The following is a 23,200-nucleotide window of genomic DNA, read 5'->3' on the forward strand; positions in this document are numbered from 1 at the left end:
CTGGGAGATCTGCAGACCAGCAGAGGTAAAAGCGCCATTAAAGGAGGTTGAGACAGTGCCAGAGGAAATGCTACTGTTGGATACACTTAATTAAAATAACGGAACAGGGCTCCTCAGAGACACATGCCTTGGTAACAAAGCCTCTAGTGTCTGAGTAATTACCCAGGCCTCTGTCTCCCCCTAACACCAAACCCTCCCCAGAAAGCTTCTGGGAAAGAGCCCTGTCCAGTTTGCTGCGTGCACCTTCCCCAGGCATTCCACTGCACTGCTCCGGAGCGGCCACTTTCCAGCTGCCACAGGCACATGTGGACTGGGAAATAAAACAAGCATCGAAACAAGCCACCGGAGGATCGAAGGAGCTGGATATTTAAAAAACCCTGGAGTTTAATAGTACAAAAGCCAACATTTAAAAACGACTCTATACAAGGAGCGAGTTAGGAACCATGGAACACTGCACTTGATTTACACAAACAGACAGGAGAGAAAGGCAGCCCCCAGCCACATGGCCGGACAGAATAAATATAGCTGCACTATTTACATGGGGGCCTCCTGTCAGCCAAAGAAAACAGCATTCCTGACACACAACAGCGTCAAAGGTAACATCCATCCAGGGGAAGGGAGGTTGGCAGACGACTGGCCCCGTCCCTATCCTCAGGTTGGTGTGGGATTTTAACATCCAGTTCATTAGGGTAAACAGAGAGGACCCAACTGGGCTTTGCCACATGACCTCATTTCAGAATCCGTCTGACCAGGGCTTTGCATTCTTGCTCAGTTTGCCATTCTGCTCCATAGAAAGGAGGGGCCAGGAGGACAAGGGCCTTCAGGGAGTCCAGGTTGCACATGAGAATGCTCTGAACATCCTCAGTCTCAGACTGTAGCAGCTTCAGGGCTGGGACCTATCCTGGAGAAGTGCACAGACTTGCCCGCTGTGGAATGGGATTTATTTTCATTCTTCCCTCCTATGCTGTTCCGAATTCCATAGCCGAAATAGATAGCAAAGCCTGCAAGGGAATTTCAGCATTGGAATCAGTCCCCAGGCAGCCCAAGAGCCACAGGAACCTGCCACCCAGCCCGGCACACCTTCCCCAGAGCCCAGACAGGCTCCCTCCCTCGCTTCCTCCCACAAGTGCTGCCTCCCTCTCCCCAGGAGGAACAGGCCTGTCCTAGTGCTCTAGTGAGATGCAGGCAAGGTCCAAACCCCATTTCTGGTGGGCTCTAGACAAAGAGTGGCCACAGCAGGCAGACCTGTTGCCAGCTGTTGACTCCAGAGGGCTCAGCTCTCAGCATCTCTCACACAGTGGTAGGACACTGCGGCACCCTGCTGCTTCTAGACGTCTCCACAGCAAGGTGTGAAAATCAGGGTGGAACAGGGCAACTGGGCCCCCGTCAGGCAGGGATGGAGCTCCTCTGCCAGGCCCAAGCCCATCACCAGGTGAATACTGGTGAGTCCAGCCCTTGTAAGGTCCCTCTTATGGGGCTTTTCATGAGGAGGGGAGGTGAAGAGCGAGAGTCCCTGCCTCTGGGCCAGGCCACGATGCCCGGAGCGGTGTGTTCACTTACCTATGACCATCCACACAGCAAACCGGGCCCAGGTTCCGGCACTCAGCTGCATCATGAGGTAAACGTTAACGAAGATGCTGAAGAGTGGAAGCAGCGGCAGGAAAGGCACCTGTGAGACAAGAGAGGCTGAGACACTGCTGCTGTGGAGAGGAGCACAGCAGGCAGACTGCCCTCCCCTCCCCATGCTTCCAGCCAAGGGGGGCCACCCAGAGTCTGTCGCAACCTGGGGACTGAGACGCTGGGAACATTCATTCTTTTGTCCAATTATCTGGCAGCAAAATCTCCAGAACCCCAGGCAGCTCTCTGACAGGCTGTCTCCAGGCCAGATGGCCCTGGTTGCACCCTCGGCCAAGCTGCCAGCAGCGAATCCCTCTGCCCCCAGCAGAGGTTGCCATGGAACTGGCGGTGGTGGGAATCCAGCTCCTGGCTGTTACTCTTACTTTGAAAGTCAGCCGGGTGTTGCTCTGCGGCTGCCTCCAGACAATGACGGTGGAGAGCAGAATAAGCACCAGAAGGACCATGCAGCCTAGGATCCAGCCCACACTGCCCTCCAAAAGGTCGTCCATCCCCTGGGCCAGGAGCAGGCACAGGATGGTGATGCACAGAGCTGCAAGAAAGGAGAGGGATGTTGTGCTGTCCAAGCAAAATGGCTACTGCCGCACTCCCTGCTCTGATTCCAGCCACAGCCAGCAGGCACCAGTGTGGTCATAGCTGCCGGCCAGGTTTTATTCTCTAGGCTGCCTGCAGATCCCTAGAGACCAGCTGAAGAGCCTGGCCTCTTCTCTTACCCAGCTCCATGTGACTGGAGACAGTTTCCTTCCAAATAAATGCACCCAGAAGCCCCGGGGCAATCAATAAGCACTTGCATAGCACTCTGCAAACACTAGCCCTCCGCCCCGGGCGACGGTCACTGTCCCATCTCCCCGTTTCGTGGATGGGATGTGGAGTCCGGTATTTGTGCTACTCCTATAGGAGACTCCTGCTTAGACGGGAGCGCTGAAGGGCAGCTTCTCTAGTCCAGCAACAGAGTTAGTGACACGCCTTCATTAAGGGGGTAACGCAGCACACCCAGGTGCACTGAACCTTTAGTGTGTCCCATTAGTTCCTGGCAGTCGGGGGAGACCTGCAGGGTTTCTCAGCTCCCCAATCCTTCCCCCATGCGCTCCACGTAGGATATGCCCGAGCAGTCCCAGCCTAACACAGACACCTCTAGCTCCACGCTGACGGCTGTCGAGCAGGTCTGCCTGTGAGCTTTCCCCAGGCACCACCATTCCAATCAGCATTCCAGGCTAGCTGCCCCCGAGCCCAGCAGGGGGCACACACCCTGGCCCAGTCACTCTACCCCACCCATGGACTCAGCAGGCCCCCCATCACATCGTGGGGACCCTACAGCAACCCAGCAGCCCGTCATGGCAGTGACACCCTGGGAGTTCTGCAGACACGTGCAGTGGTTGTGTGCTCACCCTGTGCTGAGCTCCGGGGCCACACTGGAAAGCCAGAGCACGCGCATGACACAGGATGCTCCTGTGTGGCTTTGGCAACAACCCTGCTCATTTCCTGCCTTTGCACACATCGCAGGCCTGGATTCTGTCTGAGACCCAATTAAATCAATCGCTGTCACTTCCTGTGCTCCTACCCGGCCGAGGCCAGGCGCGTCCTGGCGCACTTACCGAGGGCCGCAGTGCTGACGTAGACAATTTTCCCTGACAAGCTGGTTGGAGTTTTGCTGCGGGGGTTGAAGAGGCACCTGCAGGTGAACCCCTCCTGCAGTGCAGCCTGGGAGTCACTGGCGGAGGGGTTCATGATTGCTTTCTCCTCCTCGTTTCCATTCAGCTCCACCATCTCCAGGCCCTTTGGAGAGCTCAGCTGATCCAGCTGATACCTGAACCAAACCCCAAGTCAGTGTTGACCCAACAGCTGTCAAGCTGCCTCCAGAGCCGTAGCAGATTCTGGTGCTTCCCTGCCAGGGCACTAGATTCTGAAAAGCTGCATCCAGGCCAAGACTGTCAATGTGCAGGCTGCAGCTAAGTCCGCTGCCAACAGTGACCAGCTGGCCCGATGCAGCCTGGCGCCTTCATCAGGCTTGTAGTGTCCAGGCCCACACAGGGACTACATACCACAGTGTTCAAATGCTTCTGGATGTGATTTACCATTACCACCAACTGGGGTAGCTTTCACAAGGCTCGGAGCCTGGCCAGCCTGGCACAGGTGCTGGAACTAGGGGTGCTGGGGGGGCTGCACATCCCCTGGCTTGAAGTGGTTTCCATCATATCCAGGATTTGCAGTTTGGGTCAATGGCTCTCAGCACCCCCACAACACACACTGTTCCAGCGCCCTGGCAGCCTGGTGACTGCTCAGACTCTGCTCCATTGAGTCCCGAGTGAGGAGTCAACAGGGAAGGTCAGAGGGCAAGAGTGCAGGAGAGCTATATTCACAGGCTGCGAAGCTCAGGGTGCATGAGTGGCCTGTGATGTCAGCCAAGGTTCCCCTGCCCCTCCTTGTGGAGCTTCTAGAGCACAAAACGCCTGGAGCCCTCCCCTCCTGGCCCGCCCCCAAACACACACCGAGCATCCAAATGGGGGAAGGAAGGACAACCTCCACAGCCTGGCTAGGGCCAGACCTATGCTTGTCTCAGAACCAGCTCCTGCCATATATCCCCATGGGGATAGCTGCTGGCTCCCCGGGGCAGCTTCTCTCCAAGAGGCAAGAAATGGCTTTTCTGGGCAGGGGGCTTTGGGGGCAGGAAGCTCTGGCTGCAGCACACGCTCTCCAGCATGTGAACCAAGCGGCCCTGTTCAGAAGGCAGCTCACGCTCCAAGGGGCCAGCTGTAGGCAGACACCCACCTGAGAATCAGCACGCAAACAGAAACCAGAGAGTACGCCAGCAGAGTGCCGATCGACATGAGGTCCACCAGGTCCTTCAGCTCAAACATGAGCGCCATCAGAGCTGCAACGTAACAGGGACAGTGTGAGCACAAGCCCTGGGCTCGCTCTCCAACAGGTCACACGAGCGGCCAAGCACAAGCAAGCATCTGCTTACCAGCAACGATGCCAGACACAACAGTGGCCACCAGGGGAGTCTTTGTCCGTGTGTTCACTCTGGAGAGGAACTTGAAAAGCAGTCCGTCCTCTGCCATGGCATAGATCACTCTGGGCATGGGGAACATGGAGCCCAACAAACTGCAGGGGGAAAGATTACACCAACACATTCAGTATTTGCCGCTTCGATCCAGACCTCTTGCCACCATGCCAGTCACTGTGGCCTTTTCAAAAGCACTGGGTAGTGAGATTAGCCAGAAGGACCCTTCATCTCTTGTCTGGTCCCTTTAGATCACAGCTGGTACATTCTGATCTGACTCTTGGAGTTGGCGTAAATTCAGTGGAGAAACGTAGCGGATGCCCTGCTGATGGCCGGTGATAAACACACACACGAGGGGGGGGGAGAGGAGGAGAAGAGAACACGGACGACCATGTTTGAGAGTCAGCAGTGGGGCAGGGTTCTGTGGTCTCATGCTCCCCACTAGATTCCTCACTGAATGAGGCCAGACCGACACATGGCACTCAAAGCAGAGCAAGCGCTTCCCCACAACGGGTCGCACAGCTGAACTAAATCTGTTCCTAAGCCAACCCAGCTCAGCCAGTACAGTTCGGGCATGTAGACAAGGCCAGTTAACCAGAACCACACAGATGTGACATGGAGCAGGAGGAGCCCCAGAAGCCATGGCCAGAACTTAGCGCTTTTGTTTCAATTTATTTTGTTGCACTGATAAGAACAAGTTCTTACCATGAGCCATGTGAATAGAACTTTTAAGCACAGCTCTCAGCACATCAGAACCATGACGACTTAAAACAATGCCGCAAATGAAGAGGGGTGTGTGAGGAACTGGCCACAGGAGGGAGTTCCTTGGGGCTTCTCCTGAAGAGCAGATGGGCTGACAAGTACCACCCACCCCGAGAAACAGCCTGCATTGCATGGACGCCTGGTTTATATCCACGTGCCGTGGTAGCAGGCAGACAACAGGTTTTGGGGCTTCCATACTATTCAGATAAACAAATGGCTCAGACCCAGCGATTCTCATTTGCTAGGATCTGAAGCTGTAGAAGAGGCACAAATTATGCATTTCTGGTGGGCTTGAGCTATCTCAGAGCAAGTACACAGATGTCAGACAAAGGTCTCTGCTTTACATCGCTTGAATTCTGTTGCTGTGAGTTCCCACCACATGAGTTTCTCATTCTTCTGGCCATTGGCTGCATGGAGTCAGTGCAAACGGCATCAAGTACCTGTCACTGGTTTCTTCCCAGGTCACTCGTGACCGGTTCCTGGGGTGCTTGGCTCCTCAATGAGGGCATAGGCACGTACTGGGCCCACAAGGGCGAGCTGTCTGGGAGGGAACGTTCCTGTCCGAGGCTGGGCAAGGTTTTGCTTTTCACCCATATACACTAGAATACCAGTACATTTTGTGACTGCTGCTTATACTGGTTTAAAGCTACAATTGGTCTAGCAGAGATGTAAACAATTACTGCCATGTTGTGGAAGGAAATGAACCTCTCCCCTGGCCATCTAGCCTCCCACACTTAAAACACCGTTAGCCAGACACCATCTTCATCATTTCCAGAGCCAGAACAAGATTTGGGGAAGCTGTTACTGGAGCAGGGTGCTGGACGAAGTCCCGAGTTCCTTACCTGGTTGAGAGTGCACAGAGAGATCCAACGGCTACAACGTAACGGGCAGGCTCCCAGCCCACATCTTTGAAGGCCTCGGGCAGGGGACTCTCCTTGTTCAGCAGGTAGTAGGGCACCATGAGGGTCAGGGCAGCAGAAACTCCAAAATATGCCACAAAGCAGATCAGGAGAGACACAATGATGCCAATGGGGATAGAACGCTGAGGATTCTTGGCCTCCTCCCCTGAAAGAGGAGCAGAGATGAGACCTGAACACAAACATCTTCCCTCCCCTACACATCCACACGTGCTGTGCCACTGGAATGTGGTAAATGGGCCTCAGAAACCCCATTGCCGCAGACGAGCGGAGATGAAGTCAGCTTCAGAAGAAGTTTCGCTTTGCTCTGAAAGCCCAGGAAGCTGGAGAGCCTTCCCAGTGTGCCCTAGCGTGGTGCTGTCTGCCTGAGCCTGCCCATAGCTCCAGGGCCTCCAGTGCGGCTGCTGCCCTGCGCTTGGCTACACAGTGAAATCAGCAAGCTGGGTCAGCTCCAGAACCTGGGCAGAACCCCAACGCTGCCAGTCATCAGGCTGATTTCACAGAGCTGCTGCGAGTGTGGGAAGCAGCAGCCGAGGCAGGCACTGGGGTTATTCCATGGGGCAGGACCCTGAAATGAAACGCACCACCAGCCACAAGCCGACATGGAAGAGGGAGCATCCAAGCAGGCCAAAGGTACAACACCCTAGTAGAAATCCCAGCACTCTCCCCTTCTCACAGCAGAACCAGTCAGGGCAGGGATTATCACAAGGCGACTGCCCAGGGATGTCACCATGGAGCCCCCGCTACAGCTAGCAGGTTTAGGGCTCTGACGAGGGACGTCCGGTACGTTTTCCAAGCCCCATCTGCCAGGCCAGACAATGCTGCAGAGTGCTCAAAAAGGGGTGAACAGGCACAGTAGGACAGGGACTCCTGGGGCATGAGAACACCCTGCTCCTGACACTGCCGCGGTCTCGGTTCGGTTGGGTGCAGACATGGTGAGGGCTGCATTGAGATCCTGCCGGCTTGGGGCCTGGGGCCACGCAGTGAATCTCGCTGGGAAGCCTGCTCACAGCATTTCCTGGCTGTGACGGGAGGAAGCCGAGGCTCTCTCTCGGCAAAGGGCATGTTCTCAATGAACTCGGGGATTTAGAGTAAGTTACTGTGGGTTGGGCCATCAACACCAGGCATCCCAGCCACAGTCCATACGCTCGCCTCCATGGGCCTGCCACTCCTAGTAGCATTCCCAGGAGCCTGCACACATGGCAGGGAGAGCAGACTCCAGGCTGTGCACCAGAAAGCAGACGACACTTCAGGGAAAAGACTCCATCTGCCTGCTGGGTGTCTTGTCATTAAATGGTGCAGATTGTTTACAAGAACCAGTTTTCTAGGTGCAGGCTGGTGAAATCTCATTGTACCCACAGTGCCAATTACCACGGCTAAGTCCCCATGTTTGCAGAAAGGCTCATAAATCTGAGCATTTCCCAGATCAGGAAGTGAAGTCTCTGCTCTTGGCAGCACCCAAAGGCCTGCAACACTCCACCCTGGGCCATGCAGGGATCTCAGAGAGCTGATCCTTTGGCTTGGCAAGTGCAGCTGCCAACTGCCCGCCCACACCCAGAAATTGGAAATTCTGCAACCAGAGATCACTGCACGAAAGATGGTGACTCACGGGGAGAATGTGGGGAAATACCACATCCCAAACTCCCGGAAGATAATGCGTAAGTAGCTGCTTTACCTGTTGTAGCGATACAGTCAAATCCCACAAAGGCATAGAAGCATGTTGCAGCTCCAGCGAGGATCCCTTGAAATCCAAAAGGAACGAAACCCCCTGATCCCAGGGAGCCAATGCTGAAAGAGGAAAGACTGGTCATTGTTCTGGAGGAGTCTCCGTTAACATCTACCTCCTCTGCCTGCTGGAGACAGAGCTGAAAAGGCCCTGAGCAAATGCTACATGCAGGTTTCTCACACTGCATCCTGTGTAAGGCATCCCTGCCATGGGAGCAGGTGTCTACAGTCACCATCAATATGCAGCTTAACAGCCTGCGACAGGCACAAACCAGACAGTGCAACTGTCAACTGCAGGGGAAGCTGCATGGCACACTCCCTGCCAAGGACAAATCCAGGATAGGGCACAGCCCTTTGGAACCCGACTAGCTAGGGGAACACCAAGCAGCAGCCAGAGCGGGCATGGACAGCACAGCTCCCTAGGTAGGTACCAACTGTGGGCAAAAAGCTGGGCTGGGCTCCCGCTAGAGGGCAGAATTTGGGGAGTGGGATGTTCCACCTACCTAACGTCCTGGCTGGTGGCCATGGCTGAGTGGTTGTAATAGTCTTCTTCAGACAGCTGCCAATTCTTGACGCTTCCTTTCACAAAACCAGAGATGATGACAAAGCAGAGAACCAGCAGGTTTACCGCAGTGAAGATTTTATTCACTAAGGCAGATTCGCTCACGCCAAATGCCAGCAAACCTGGGGAAGGAACACAAGAGGGGATAGGAGGGGCAGCACCAGCTACACTCTCCCCACGATCAATGCCCCTGGGCCACACCCTCCCCTCAAACACTCCCCTGGGGCTAGCACCAGCCATGGCCTTCCCAAACTCGCCTGCCCATGCCACAAAGCTCATGTATCTTTATAGAGCTCTGGCACCTCTCACCTGTGAGCAGCAGGATCAGGAGCAGTGCGAAGAAATCTGGGTACTCGGCTAGCACACCCGGCACATGCAGGGAGGTGCTGTTCCTAAAGAAGACTGAGATGTGGTTGCCAATGATATTGTCAAAGGAAGAACTCCAGGCCCGGGCAACACTCGCCGTCCCTAGCAACCAAGAGCAAAGTTGCACGTTAACCAGAGAAGCCTCTGCCCCCCACCTCCTTCCAAGTGGATGTCAGAGCTGTGGAGACCCCCCCACCCCGCAGCACAGGGAGCCCAGCTCTACCACCGAGCACCAGGAGGATACACGCCTTTGTCACGAGAGCCCTCGAGCACCGTCACCCCAGCATTGCTGTGCCTGAAGGTAAGAGCTTGTGGGGCCTCCTCTGGGATTGCCATTCCTCACTGCACCACCCCTAAGCCTTTGGCTCATTACACTGCTCTTTGGGCCTTGGCAACACCAAGCACGGCCTAGGCTGGGGTCACCAGAGAGGGGCTCCCAGCACTGTCTGGCCTGGCAGATGAACCCTGAACTCTGTCCCAAGACCCCCGTGCTCCAGATGTCCAATAAGCCCAGCCAACATGTGCACGGCCTCAGAGAGCCCCCATCCCGGGAGGGCTTGGCCAGACCCTCCATCCCAGCAGTGACGCCTCCCTGTGATCAGCAAACTCAGGAAGTTCTCCCCTGCCCTCCACCCGCTGGAGTGTTCAGGGAGCGTCTGCCCCCGTTCACCCCAAGTTCCTCCTCTTCAGCAAGCCTGAGCAGCTTGGCCACCATTTCGTACCTATCACGTAGGACAGGATCAGGTTCCAACCAGTTGTGAAGGCCCAGATCTCTCCCACGGTGACGTAGCTGTAGAGATAGGCAGAGCCAGTTTTGGGAACCCGGGCCCCAAACTCCGCATAGCAAAGCCCAGCCAGCACAGAGGAGAGCGCAGCAACCAGGAAACAGACAACAATTGAGGGGCCGGCCTTTTCCTTGGCGACTTCCCCAGCTAGCACGTACACGCCTGCCCCCAGCGTGCTGCCGACCCCCAAGGCGATAAGGTCCAGGGTGGAGAGGCAGCGGGCCAGCCGGGAGTCCTCCACGCTGAGATCCACGATTCGGCGGCGGATCAGCTTCTTGCCAAAGCCAGTCACTGTTTTCTCAAACATTGTAGCCACTCCAGGAGGCGTCTGACTACTCAAAACCCCTGAAAGAAAAGGTCACTCCATTACCACAAGGAACGTTAAAGGTAGCAAGAGTGTCAGCAAGACTAGACGGCAGAGATCTCAAGAGCCCGGAGCTACCCGGAGCCGTTCCTACTGCAGTGCTCTGGCAACCCTGAGGCGAGGCTAGCTGGAATTTCGCAGTGACCTCACTGCTGCATCCCTGGTGAAGACAAACTGTACGGGGAGACTTTGGCAAACCAGTAAAGTGCCTGAAACCACTATGGCTTATTGCTAAAAGCAGCCAAGTCAGCAGGCTTAGCTTAACCAAGGCAGGAGGGGAGGGGGGTTTTTGGGTGCCACAGAAAGGGCAGCTTGACCCCGCATCCTTCCTGATAAGGACTGTGTTGAAGTTGCTGATGCATGCATCTTAGAAGAGCAGGATGTGCCCCAGGAATGTCTATTGGGGCCTCAAGGCTGCAAACTCTGGAAAAACCCACACCTGGTTAATCGGTAATCAGAAGGCGCCTCTTGCTTGCCCATTGGAACTGCTTGCTTAATAAGTTTTCTTTAAGGGACATGTCATTCTATTACTAATGTATAAATAAGGGGGAAAAGTTTGAGGTAGGGGGACTCTCCAGGACTGAACTCTCTCTCTCTGGATGCAACTTGTGTTTCCCAGCCGTCTGCCGCTGTGCCACTCGAGAGACACACTCAGCTTCGGTAATTATCGAGGGTTGGGGGTGTTTTACGGACGTGTCTTGCGGACGTGTGTGTAAGTGCTTGAGACTAAGTACAGTTTAGCTTTAAGTGAAAGCACTCGTGTTGTCCTGTTTGTGCCGCCATCTATCGGTCGGCCGGCCGTGTCTCCCCTGATTTATTTCCTGACGCCACCTCGCACAGAGCAAAAGTTACCAAGAGCTTTGGGTTCAGAGAACCCCAGGGAACAGTCCTAGGCCCCACCAACACCTGTCAACTGACCCCGCTAGCACAGGGCGCGACCTGGTCCACCACACTGATGAGCATCAGCCCTCCTTTCATGGTGCCCATCACCCGTTACCCTGCTTGGTGCCTATTCACCATCACTGGCCAAGGATGGTTTGCCAGCGTTGTCTGCAGCCCAGCCCCCACTGAATCAACTTCTGCCTTATTTGCTTTTCCGTGGTAGGAGGCACAAGCAAAGGACAGGCCCAGCAATTGTTTGTAGAAACCGGAGACTCCCCATGCAAGCACTGAACACTCCACACCCATCAATATCTAAAGGCAGGTCTCATGACCGGTTAGCTGTCTGGTGCGTACTCCCACTCCGCTTGGCAGCTCAGACATCCCCTGGCCCAACTGTGACTGTTCGAATACTCTTACGGCGCCGTCTGTGGGTGTGGATGGCAGAGACCAGCACAGAGCGGAACGTTCTGCCAGTGAAACGGGTAATCGGGTAAACTGGGCTGAGGCAACTTTCCCCTTGGCATTTACACTAAGCTCCTCTCCATGGTGCCTGGCCAGACTCTCAGCCCATCTCAGCACAGCACCTGCACCCCAGACCAGCCTCTCATACCAAGTCAAGGTCAGCGCTGCAGAGATTCCCAGCAAGCACTATGCTGATGATACCAACAACCAGAGTAGCTGGTGCAGGAGCCCGGGAATAGGGACAGGGTTGGGAAAAGGCCCTACAGTATATGGTGCAGGTCTGGAAAACTTCTCATGACCTTATATTGGACCCTCAAGTAAGAACATGCCCTTCATCCAAGGATCTCCAAGGGCTTCATAATCACACAGCCTCACAGAAGGGCAGGAGAACTCTGCACATCCACACAATCCGCTGAAATCCCTGCTCACCTGATGCCCCATCTTGGTGGCTGGCCCCAAGCCCCAGGAGACTCCAGTGTGATGGAGATGGGTTACACGGGGCAGGACAGCCACAGCGTTGATGGAACCCAGCAGGAAAAAGGGACTTTGAATTCACTTTTGGAATACTCTGCACGGTCTTTATGGCATTTCTAACATCATGCTGGAGTTAATGTCATTGGCCGGGCACATTTACAGTTGACATGTGAAAGTCTGGAAATGCCTCGCTTCAGCCACTGGGAAATTAATTTTATGAGCAGAGTTTTCATATTTCATTTCCTTTTGGAAAGAACGTCGTACACACAGTGCCCAAAAGATCAGAATGGTGCCCCTCTCAGTCCTTACAATAAGCCCATTGCGACAGAGTCCATTTGCTGGACCTTCACTAACCATCTGAAATTCAACAAGGCAGAGCAGTTTTCAAATGCTAACATTTTGGCTGTTCAAACTCCAAAGCATTTTCCCCAAACCCCAAAGCCCAGCAGCATTCCACAAGTCACTGACGAAGGCACCGTTTTAAAATGAGATATTTGAAATGCAACAAAGTGTAGAGCCAGATTTTTCCCTTGCACAATTCAAGAACTGGCCAAACTAATCTTCAGAATGTGGTAACATGAGCTCTTTCTTACATGCCAAGTTTCAACACCAGGTACCAGGCAAATACTTAATGGAAGAGTAAGACTCCAAAGCAAGGGATTTACACTGGATTCAGACATTAGCGACAGCAGAGTAAGCCAGGACAGTACAACTCTCTCTAACAGCAACGTGAACAGAGCAGGAGAGACTTGCTTTTCCAAACCACGTCGCCACAACCTGCAAGGCCAGCCCGGTAAAGGGAGATCTTATCTATGCTACAGGTTACTTCGATATAACTTACATCACTCAGGGGTGTAAAAAATCCACCTCCTGCACGACATAAATTACACCAATGTAAGCAGCCGTGTAGACAGCGCTTTGTCAGCGGGAGAGCTTCTCCTGCCACCCTAGCCGCTGCTTCCCACAGAGGCGGGAGTTATTTAACTGATGGGAGAGCTCTCGCCCAGTGGCTTAGAGCTTCTCCTGCCACCCTAGCCGCTGCTTCCCACAGAGGCGGGAGTTATTTAACTGATGGGAGAGCTCTCGCCCAGTGGTGTAGAGCATCTCCACCACAAGTCCTTACTCTACACGGTCAGCCCTGGAGCGTAGATGTAGCCAGAGTTACAGCAGAGACCAACAATCTGCCGGAAGACGGTCACCACACCTTAGGTGCGGCTGCACCTAATTCCTAAATGAACCAGCACACTCAGAGCTTGCCTTGGTTTTTTAAACCTAGCTTCCCATGACTCTTGATCCATTCTGCCTTGGAGAACAGACACAGTTGCCTTTAACTCAGCTGTCACACAGGATGACAGATTGCTCTCTCTAACAGAGCACAAACCAAATCATAGCAATTCCTCTCCACAGAGCTCCAAGAGTACGAAGAGAGCTGTCCTGCTAAGATTCGGGGACAGCCAGGCTTGTTCGTCCACCTGAGCACTGCAGCCCTTGTAGTGTAGGATCACTTGCTTCTTGGGAGGTATTGCTGGAATATGCAGGCACACAGACAGGATCCCCAGCAATTTCCAGACTGTCAGTTTAAGTAATGCTGATGAGGAATTACAGTATTGCTGATAGTGACCACCGGAATTATAATTACAAAATCATTTCCACTATAACCAGCTGCTTTATCATGATCCAATTCTGGCAGCAATCGCTATTGGAACTGAACTGTCCATGTTTGGCCTCTACCCAGTGGTGATTCTTTTGCTGTGAAAGTGACGAACAACTGCAAGCATCTGAGCCATCCAGCTGAAGAGTCTTTTCTAGATTTTAAACTGACCACCACCCACCTTACAGGAGCTAAGGAACCCAGCTGAACTCAAACCTCAGGCCTGGCCTACATGTATCCCTTGTTGTCCAGCTGCATGCGGCTAGCAGTGCCAGGCAGGTAGCTCCTGCACCTCCAAGCACAGCTCGTTACGTGCTCCAGGGAACTCAAGCTTGGACAGTGAAGTCTGAAAACTGCAAAGATAGGAACTGCCAGAGTGGATCAGACCCAAGGTCCATCTACTCTAGTAGCCAGTTTCCAGTCACCAATACCAGATATTTCAGAGGAAGGAAGGTAAGAAACCCTGCGGTAGGGAAATGCAGTATAACCTGTTCTCTGTGAAGGTCTCCCAATCCCTAACAGAGATGGGCTGAAGCTCTGAAGCAGGAGGTATTACACTCATAACAAAAGAAACATGGATAGGCCATCGATAAAACTCTGGACACTTCATGTCCTAGTACAGCAGTGAACGCAGATATGAGCTATAACAGTAAAACGCCGCAATCAGAGCCATTGCAAGGGAGGAATTCTCAACTCCATCGTGGCCGTTGAAAAGCTTTCCCCTTAGCCATTCAGAAGCATATCCCAGCAAGCCAGGCTATCAGCATGACACCGGCGATCAATAACGAACGCGTAAAGCGGAGATGGGACAGAAGAACAAAAGTCGGTGGCCTCGGCAATCACAACAAAGTTCAGTTCAGACTGCAATCCCAGGCACACCAGCTGTTAGCTGCCACTGGGGGGACCAGACAGAAAGAGTGAAAAATCAGGACGGGGGTGAGGGGTAATAGGCACCTTTATAAGAAAGCCGTGAATATCAGGACTGCCGCAATAAAATCGGGACATGTGGTCGCCCTGGCCTCCACCAAACCAGGATGCATTAGCCCTATTTAAATACCCAGTACTTTGGTTTGTATTATTTTACATAAACTTCTGGGTTTATAAAAAAAGGAGTACTTGTGACACCTTAGAGACTAACCAATTTATTTGAGCATAAGCTTTCGTGAGAAGCTTATGTTCAAATAAATGGGTTAGTCTCTAAGGTGCCACAAGTGCTCCTTTTCTTTTTGTGAATACAGACTAACACAGCTGTTACTCTGAAACCTGTCATTCTGGGTTTACCTATTTTCAGCATCCATGAGCTGCCATCCACGTTTCTCAAACAGCCATCTGAGTCAGACACGAAACAAACCTCAGCTCCAGCCTTCCAAAATTCACTGCCCAAGAAACAAATGGGCTGTTACCAGGTGGCGCCTACCAGCTGCAGTCAGGTCTGCAGTCAGGTTAAAGACCGTACAGACCTGCCAGGTACTGCACAGGACCCCAGTACCACCTGTTTGGGGGGGGACAACGGCCACGTAGAATTAAACCACACAGAAAACCATTCTCCACCCTCATGCTGCCTACAGGAACTACGCAACGACAACATCGCAACAGTAAGGCTAAGCGCTTAGGAGACCTTAGCGTGTTAGAACAGGAAGCTTTATAAGAATATACAAAACACAGCAGGCAGACTCCCGCCTAACACAGTAAATCAGCAGCATTTCAAGGGACACACAACCTTCCTCTAGCAAAACTCACTTGGCCACAGCACACATGTTTCTAGCTAGTCTGCCAAAGCTGGGCAACATCTGTCTGAATAAAGACAGGTGGGCTTTAAAGAGCTATTAAACCCTCAGGAGAAAGAGCTGCCTGCCAACTGGGACCCCAAGTTTTCTCCTCGGGGCTAGGCAGTGGAGAAGCACTGCACCAGTGTTCGGGGTGCCAGCACTTGTAGGAGAGAGCAGCTGGGAGAGCATCAGAAGCCTGGGTATGCCTAGGTGTGTTCTGAGAGGCAAGTCAGCAGCGTCAATGCTAAACCCGAGTACAAGACGCGAACACCGACAGCGCTGAGGAGTGAGAGCACTCCCTGGTGGTAAGTGCTGCACAGCACGTGTGAGCCGCCATCTCCAGGCTCTGAAGAGCCAGACTAAAACAGAAGGAGGGGAGAGAATCAAGGCAGGCAAGAGTCTGGGAAAAAGGGAGAGGTGCTCCCGTTAATTGTGCCATTCACCACGAGCCTCCAGATAAACCAGAATGCAGAGAAAGTGCAGCAGTAATGGAAACATATTTTAGAGACAGAATTTGATTTACTCAAGCTACTGGCCCAAAAGCGCTCAATTGTAAAGAGCACCTGGCATGGAGCTGTTCCTAAAGCTGTTATTTACACAACACCTGTGGTGTGTGGGGGCACTTCCCATGGGCACCCAGCTCCCTCGCCCCGCAAAGGGGCTAGTGGCGCAGACTGAAAGCATCCCATGCAAAGTTGCCAATCTGAAAAGGCTACAAATCAAGTGCTATCACTTCAGCATATTTCAGCTGATCCTTCCAAGTCTCCTTCTTGTCTACAGAAAACGAATAATTTCCTTTCTGTGGCAGGTGGGAGGAAAGGAGATAACCCAGTTTGCTCCTCCCGCTGCCTCAGTGCCCTCAGGTTTCCACAACCAAACCAATCAGGAGCGGACGGTCTCCTCTGAAGTCCTACACAGCCTAGCCTAGGTCGCATTCTGAAAGGGGCAGCCTGGAGCGAGCGAGCACATCCAGCAGCAACTGACAGGAGCCAGAGCCATGCTCATGTGCTCCGTTGCCAGCCGCTCTCCTCCAGAGAAGCATTCCTGGTCCTCATTGCCATGCAGGTTTGGTACTGGAATGCCAGAAAGCCAGCCGAGGGAAACGGACATGGCAGACACTGTACTGACTCCGAAGGCCCCCTGGAAGTTTTCAATGTTTGCTCGACACCCACGACTGCCTGGGGTGCCACCTTGTCATCGCTCCTGACAGAACTGCCTATGTGGAAGTCTTGCTGAACGCAACCACCACTGTGAGCTCAACCCAAAGCCGAGGCTAGGGCGTGAGTGACGCACTCAACAGCTTATGCTCAAATAAAATGGTTAGTCTCTAAGGTGCCACAAGCACTCAACAGAGTGATTCATGGACGAACAGACAGGCAGGAATGGCCAGCCTGGAGCAGTGTCCCAGGCTACGACTGCTACTCTGCACAGAGGCATAGCGGACAGAGGGAACAAGGCCAGGCAGCCGACACTGGAGGGTGAGGAAGGAGGCCAGGCTTCACTCACACCCAGCCGTTTCACTGCTTTGTCCTCAGTTGCAGCAGGACCCGCACAAGCCGCTATCCTAATATGCTTGTAGCTATCGGGGATTTTCATACTGGTCTAGTTTTTCCCTGGTAACACAGCAATAAATCACATAATAAATGAGCACAGCTCCCCAGTCCAATGCCCACGACTCCGTTCTGCCTCCTTCTGAATTGTGATGCTGTCTGGCAACACCAGCCGTGCTGGAGCGTGACTGGGGGAACAGCGCCAGAACCCCAGCACGGCAGGAGTCAGATGAAGCTAGAATTTCTTATGCCTCAGAATGTGTCAAGACAGAGCAAGAGATTTGAAGCGTGGCTGTTTCTTTTTTCTATGAAGAGGGAGAAGCTACCATGGCTCTCAGCCTTCCCAGGAAGCTGCGCCCCTTTCAGGAGTGGGATTGGTCTCGCCTACCCCAAGTTACACCTCACTTAGGAACGACCGGGCACAAAATCCGACAAACACACAGAAGCGTCACAGCGCCCGGCTACTGGAAGATGGGCCCTTTCTCAGGCTCCCCATAGCGAGACAATAAACCAACTGGGGCAGAAGCCTGCGGGTACACCTCGGTGTGTGATAAGACACCCAGCAGGGCAGACAGGGCCCGGCGAGACAGGTCAGTCCGCAGCGACTCCGACTGCTTTTTAAGCGGCCTCTTGCAAACCGAGGCCAGCCTCGAGGGGCGTTGCCGCCGCCGGCAGAGCTCTGCGGCCCGGGGGACACCCCGGCTCCCGGAGGGCCCGGCAGCAGCACGTGCGGCCGCCCGGGGGCAGGGGCGGCCGGGGGAGTCCAGCCGAGACGCCGAGCGCAGGCAGGGAGCGGGGCGCCGCCCGCGGACTCGCCGCCCGCCCGCCCCTGCCCGAAGAGTTTCCGCGCGAAGGGCCCAGAGCCCCGGGGCGCGGAGCCCCAAGCGCGGATCCTCCCGCCAGCTCGCGGGCCCGGCGCCGAGCCCGGCACCTCCCGGCTCCGGAACCGGGGCGGGGACCGGACGCGCGCCCGGCGGGGCCCCCCCGCGCCTCGCCTCCCCCCCCCGCCCCCGCACTTCGCCCCCCTCGCCTCCCCCCGCCCGCCCCTCGCCTCCCCCCGCGCCCCCGCACTTCGCCTCCCCCCGTTGCCCCCGCCCGCCCCGCGCCTCGCCTCTCCCCCCGCCCGCCCCCACCGCCCCTCGCCTCCCCCCGTTGCCCCCGCCCGCCCCTCGCCTCCCCCCGCCCGCCCACCCCCCCGCACCTCGCCTCCCCCTCGCCCCCACCGCACCTCGCCTCCCCCGTTGCCCCCGCCCGCCCCCACCGCACCTCGCCTCCCCCGTTGCCCCCACCGCACCTCGCCTCCCCCGTTGCCCCCGCACCTTCTCCGTTCTCTCCGAACCTCGCCCCACACCCGGTGCCCCCCCGCACCTCGCCCGCCCGGCCCGGCCCCGGCCCCGGTGCCCCGCGTGCGGCCCGGCCCGGCTGATGTAACCGCGAGCCCCGCTTGCGCGATCGCCGCCGGCAGCCCCACGCCGGCCCAGCCCCACTCACCAGGCGCGTCCCGCCCCGGCCGGCTCCGCAGCTAATGAACGGCGAGCGCGCGGGAAGCGGCCGCTTTACACCAGGGGCAGGAAGGGGGCGGGGCCAGAAAGCCCCGCCCCCTTGTCGGCCCCGCCCTCGCCCCGCCCGGCTCGGCTCGGCTCGGCGCAGGGACCGGGCAGGGCGCAGGGAGCGGGACCCCGCGCAGGGACCAGACCGGGCAGGGCGCAGGAAGGGGCCCCGCGCAGGGACCGGACCGGGCAGGGCGCAGGAAGGGGGGCCACGCAGGGACCGGGCAGGGCGCAGGGAGCGGGACCCCGCGCAGGGACCGGACCGGGCAGGGCGCAGGGAGCGGGACCCCGCGCAGGGACCGGGCAGGGCGCAGGAAGGGGGGCCAGGCAGGGATCGGACCGGGCAGGGCGCAGGGAGTGGGGCCCCGCGCAGGGACCGGACCGGGCAGGGCGCAGGGAGCGGGGCCCCGCGCAGGGACCGGACCGGGCAGGGCGCAGGGAGCGGGGCCCCGCGCAGGGACCGGACCGGGCAGGGCGCAGGAAGGGGGACCCCGCGCAGGGACCGGACCGGGCAGGGCGCAGGAAGGGGCCCCGCGCAGGGACCGGACCGGGCACAAGAAGGGGGGCCACGCAGGGATCGGACCGGGCAGGGCGCAGGGAGTGGGGCCCCGCGCAGGGACCGGACCGGGCAGGGCGCAGGAAGGGGCCCCGCGCAGGGACCGGACCGGGCAGGGCGCAGGAAGGGGCCCCGCGCAGGGACCGGACCGGGCACAGGAAGGGGGGCCACGCAGGGATCGGACCGGGCAGGGCGCAGGGAGCCCGGCCCCACGCAGGGACTGGATAGGGTGCAGGAAGGGGGGCCGCGCAGGGACCGGGCAGGGCACAGGGAGGGGGGCCCCACGCAGGGACTGGCCAGGGCTCAGGAAGGGGGGCCCGCACAGGATGGGGCAGGGCAGGGCACAGGGAGGGGGGCCCCACGTAGGGACCGGACTGGGCAGGGCGCAGGGAGGGGGACCCTGCGGAGGGACTGGGCAGGGCGCAGGGAGGGGGACCCTGCGGAGGGACCGGGCAGGGCGCAGGGCCCCGCGCAGGGATCGGACTGGGCAGGGTGCATGGAGCAGGGCCCCGCGCAGGGACTGGATAGGGTGCAGGAAGGGGGGCCACGCAGGGACCGGACCGGGCAGGGTGCAGGGAGGGGGACCCTGCGGAGGGACCGGGCAGGGCGCAGGGCCCCGCGCAGGGATCGGACTGGGCAGGGTGCATGGAGCAGGGCCCCGCGCAGGGACTGGATAGGGTGCAGGAAGGGGGGCCACGCAGGGACCGGACCGGGCAGGGCACAGGGAGGGGGGCCCCACGCAGGGACTGGACAGGGCTCAGGAAGGGGGGCCTGCACAGGATGGGGCAGGGCAGGGCACAGGAAGGGGGGCCACGCAGGGATCTGACCAGGCAGGGCGCAGGAAGGGGGGCCCGCGCAGGATGGGGTAGGGCATGGTGCAGGGCTGACGAGTGAGACCGTGAGGGCAAAGGTGGGCTGTACGTTTTCATCGGCAAGGCGATTTGGCGCTAACTCTCGGCCCACATATTAAACACCAATAAACGTCAGCGTGGGACCGTGATGATTTATAAATCATCATTTGAAATCATTAGGTCAGCCAACATCACTGAAATGAATGTGCCAACACTGTCATAGCCAAGAGCGGTGTGAGGAAGCCAGTCTTCATTCACTTTTCAAACCTAGGATGAAAAAAAGAACAGGAGGACTTGTGGCACCTTAGAGACTAACCCATTTATTTGAGCATAAGCTTTCGTGAGCGACAGCTCACTGCATCGGATGCTGTAGCTCTCGAAAGCTTATGCTCAGATAAATGGGTTAGTCTCTAAGGTGCCACAAGTCCTCCTTTTCTTTTTGCAGATCCAGACTAACACGGCTGCTCCTCTGAAACCTAGGATGCTTTTTCAAGTACAAGCATTTTCTCATATCTATGCTCTTACAGTGCGTATGAATGTTTCGATGTAACCTTCCAACCAACACTGCCCCTGCACTCACACCGGGGCTCTGGCTGCGCACTGTAGGACGCCCCCGTGCCTCACCTCTGCCCCTCCAGTGCAGTTTGGCCCTGTGAGCCCCTTAGAGCAGCGAGAGCACTAGAGCTGCACATCTTTACCCCCAGACTGGGTCAGACCCATGGTCCATCTAGCCCCGTGTCTTCTCATCCAACAGTGGCCAGTGCCAGGCACTGCAGAGGGAATGATCAGAACAGGGCAGTTATCACAGGATCCATCCCATGTCGTCCAAACCCAGCTTCTGGCAGTCAGAGGCTAGGCACACACAGACCATGGGATTGCATCCCTGACCCCTGGCTATATAGCCCTCCATGGACCTGTCCTCCATGAGCTTATCTAGTTCTTTTCTGAACTGCATTACAGTCTTAGCCTTCACCACGTCCTCTGGCAATGAGTTCCAGAGACTGACTGTGCTTTGAGGGAAGAAGTACTTCCCAAGGTTTGTTTTAAACCTGCTGCCTGTTAAACAAAAGCCTTGAGACATAGAATATCAGGGTTGGAAGGGACCTCAGGAGGTCATCTAGTCCAACCCCCTACTCAAAGCAGGACCAACACCAACTAAATCATCCCAGCCAGGGCTTTGTCAAGCCGGGCCTTAAAAACCTCTAAGGAAGGAGATTCCACCACCTCCCTAGGGAGCCCATTCCAGGGTTCACCACCCTCCTAGTGAAAATTTTTTTCCTAATATCCAACCCAAACCTCCCCCACGGCAACTTGAGACCATGGCTCCTCGTTCTGTCAGACCAGCATAGACCAGCTCAGAACTACACCTCCCAGAATGCTGTGTGTTGCCACCCGATGCAAGCTGTCCCGTGGTGTCATCATCTCCTTCTGCTCCCGCAGCTCAGATGTAAAGTGCAGCAGGAGGCAGTGAGCCGCCCTTTCGCTGGGCACGCGGTCGGCTCACTCAAACTACCTCGCCCAGGACTGCGATATCCCGTGTGCTGGAGTCAAGCTGCCGTCGGCCTGCTCCAGAGTTCGTCGCTCACCTGGCTCCGGGGAAGTGGATTCACTACAAGCAGCGGTTCTCAAAGTGTGGGTCGTGACCCCATTTTAATGGGGCTGGCCTAAGACTTGCTGGGGCCTGGGGCTGAAGCCAAAGCCTGAGCCCTAATGCCTTGGGAGGCAGGGCTCAGGCTTTCGTTTCAGCCCCGAGGGGCAGGGCTCACATTACAGGCCCCCCACTTGGGGCTGAAGCCCTTGGACTTAGCCTTTGCCCCTCACCCTCCCAACCCGGGGCAACAGGGCAGGCTTTGGTTCGCACTCCTAGGGTCTTGTAGTAATTTTTGTTGTCAGAAGGAGGTCGCAGTGCACTGAAGTTTGAGAACTACTGCACGACAGTGATGGAAGAACCCCTTCCATTGCTGTGTAAGTGTCTAGACTACCGTGTTTCTAGTGCAGGCACACACAGGCTTTCGGGTTCCCACCACTGCTACCCCAACTCAACTGCTGTTTGAACAGCATGTGCACACAACATAGGCCTCCAGGCCAGCCCCAATCACACCCTTCTGGCCAGGGGCCCAGCCACTTTCCATCGCTCAGGAGCCAGCTCCAGGAAGCAGAGACAGTAAAACCTCCTGAGAACCCTCTGCTGTACCCCAGGGCAGAGCTGAGTCACAGGGAAGGGAAGCAAAAGTGACCCACCCTTAACTGCAGACCTCTTCCCACACAGCTGGAGGTGGGTTGCTGCTGGGCTCCCGGCTCCATCACCAGAGGGACAGAAACAGCCACTTCCTCCTGCATTGGCTGAGATACAGAGGGACAAGCAGACGCTGTCCCAGAGTCACTCCCTGCTGCTCAGAAGGAAGTGTCCCAGACTCACTCCCTGCTGCTCAGAAGGAAGGAAACCTGCCCAGGCTGGGGAAAACCACAACTACAGCTTATCGCTAGCCCCGCCCCGCTGCCTCAGCACCATGTGTTCACATGCTCGAGAGCCCGGAAACACCTCAGCTGCCTGGATCTCAGCAAGGGGGGCCTCTAACACTCCTGCTGCACCTATGCTAATGCCCTTGGCAGCCTGTGTCCTCTGAGGCTGGCGGGTAGGGAGGCCCCTTTATTACTGTAGCTAACGAAAAAGCACTCTCTCAAGCAATGCCCGCGGGACGAGGCAGCACTGCTCAGCCCAGAAATACATCTGGGGCAACGTGCCCATGCCAGGCCTGAGAAACATTCCAGTCTCCGCCCCTTGGTGCGAGCTGGTGCTCAGGGCCCCTCAGGCAGGGCCCTGCCGGTAGCCAGAGCACAAGTTCCTTGTCCTTCAGAAGGGCACCTCTGGCAGGGATCATGGTCTGGAGGGGGGCAGGTTTACCTGCCAGCAAACGGAAAGCATCTTATGGCATTGCTCCTCTAACAACAGTGGGCAGTAATTCCCAGACTCTTCCCCCACTTTAACCTCCCCCGAGGGGCAAGGACCCACTTCCCCTTCGACCCAGCTTCCCACTCCTTTATTCTGCATGCTGAGCAGCCATGGGAGCATTTACAGCCCGCAGCACCCTTCCCTTGGCTCAGGGCAACCCCTCCAACCCCCCTTAGCTCAGGTGACAGAACTGCCCAGCCAGCTCCCTCACTCGCCTGCCACGCCTTCATGGTACCAGAGCAGCAGACTGAGAATGACTGCAGCAGACATCCCCAGCAGGCTGACCGGAAGCTGCAGAAGTTCAGCCCCAAGGTGCTAGATTCAGAACATACGGTAATGGGTTAGTCCGGAGTCTGCCAGGCCCTCCCTTCCCAACAACTGC

At 56.4% G+C, this 23,200-nt stretch overlaps 1 protein-coding gene across 2 annotated transcripts; it reads right to left on the minus strand.

Moving 5' to 3' along the window:
- Positions 1 to 340: 340 nt before the first annotated feature.
- Positions 341 to 22,255, minus strand: SLC7A3 (solute carrier family 7 member 3). Of its 2 annotated transcripts, none has more exons than XM_077826488.1 (12): positions 22,107 to 22,255; positions 9,694 to 10,101; positions 8,915 to 9,073; positions 8,547 to 8,727; positions 7,994 to 8,106; positions 6,244 to 6,466; positions 4,601 to 4,740; positions 4,405 to 4,507; positions 3,231 to 3,442; positions 2,001 to 2,167; positions 1,561 to 1,669; positions 341 to 1,001 (listed from the first exon to the last, which is right to left on the minus strand). In XM_077826488.1, the coding sequence occupies exons 2-12, from the start codon at positions 10,061 to 10,063 to the stop codon at positions 868 to 870; spliced, it is 1,911 nt and encodes a 636-aa protein (XP_077682614.1). In that variant the 5' UTR covers positions 10,064 to 10,101; positions 22,107 to 22,255; the 3' UTR covers positions 341 to 867. The 2 variants fall into 2 exon arrangements, with proteins under 2 accessions (XP_077682614.1, XP_077682612.1); XM_077826486.1 differs by lacking the exon at positions 22,107 to 22,255 and adding an exon at positions 18,400 to 18,483.
- Positions 22,256 to 23,200: the final 945 nt, after the last annotated feature.

Source organism: Eretmochelys imbricata, chromosome 9 (assembly GCF_965152235.1).
Source record: "Eretmochelys imbricata isolate rEreImb1 chromosome 9, rEreImb1.hap1, whole genome shotgun sequence".
NCBI lineage: Eukaryota > Metazoa > Chordata > Testudines > Cheloniidae > Eretmochelys > Eretmochelys imbricata.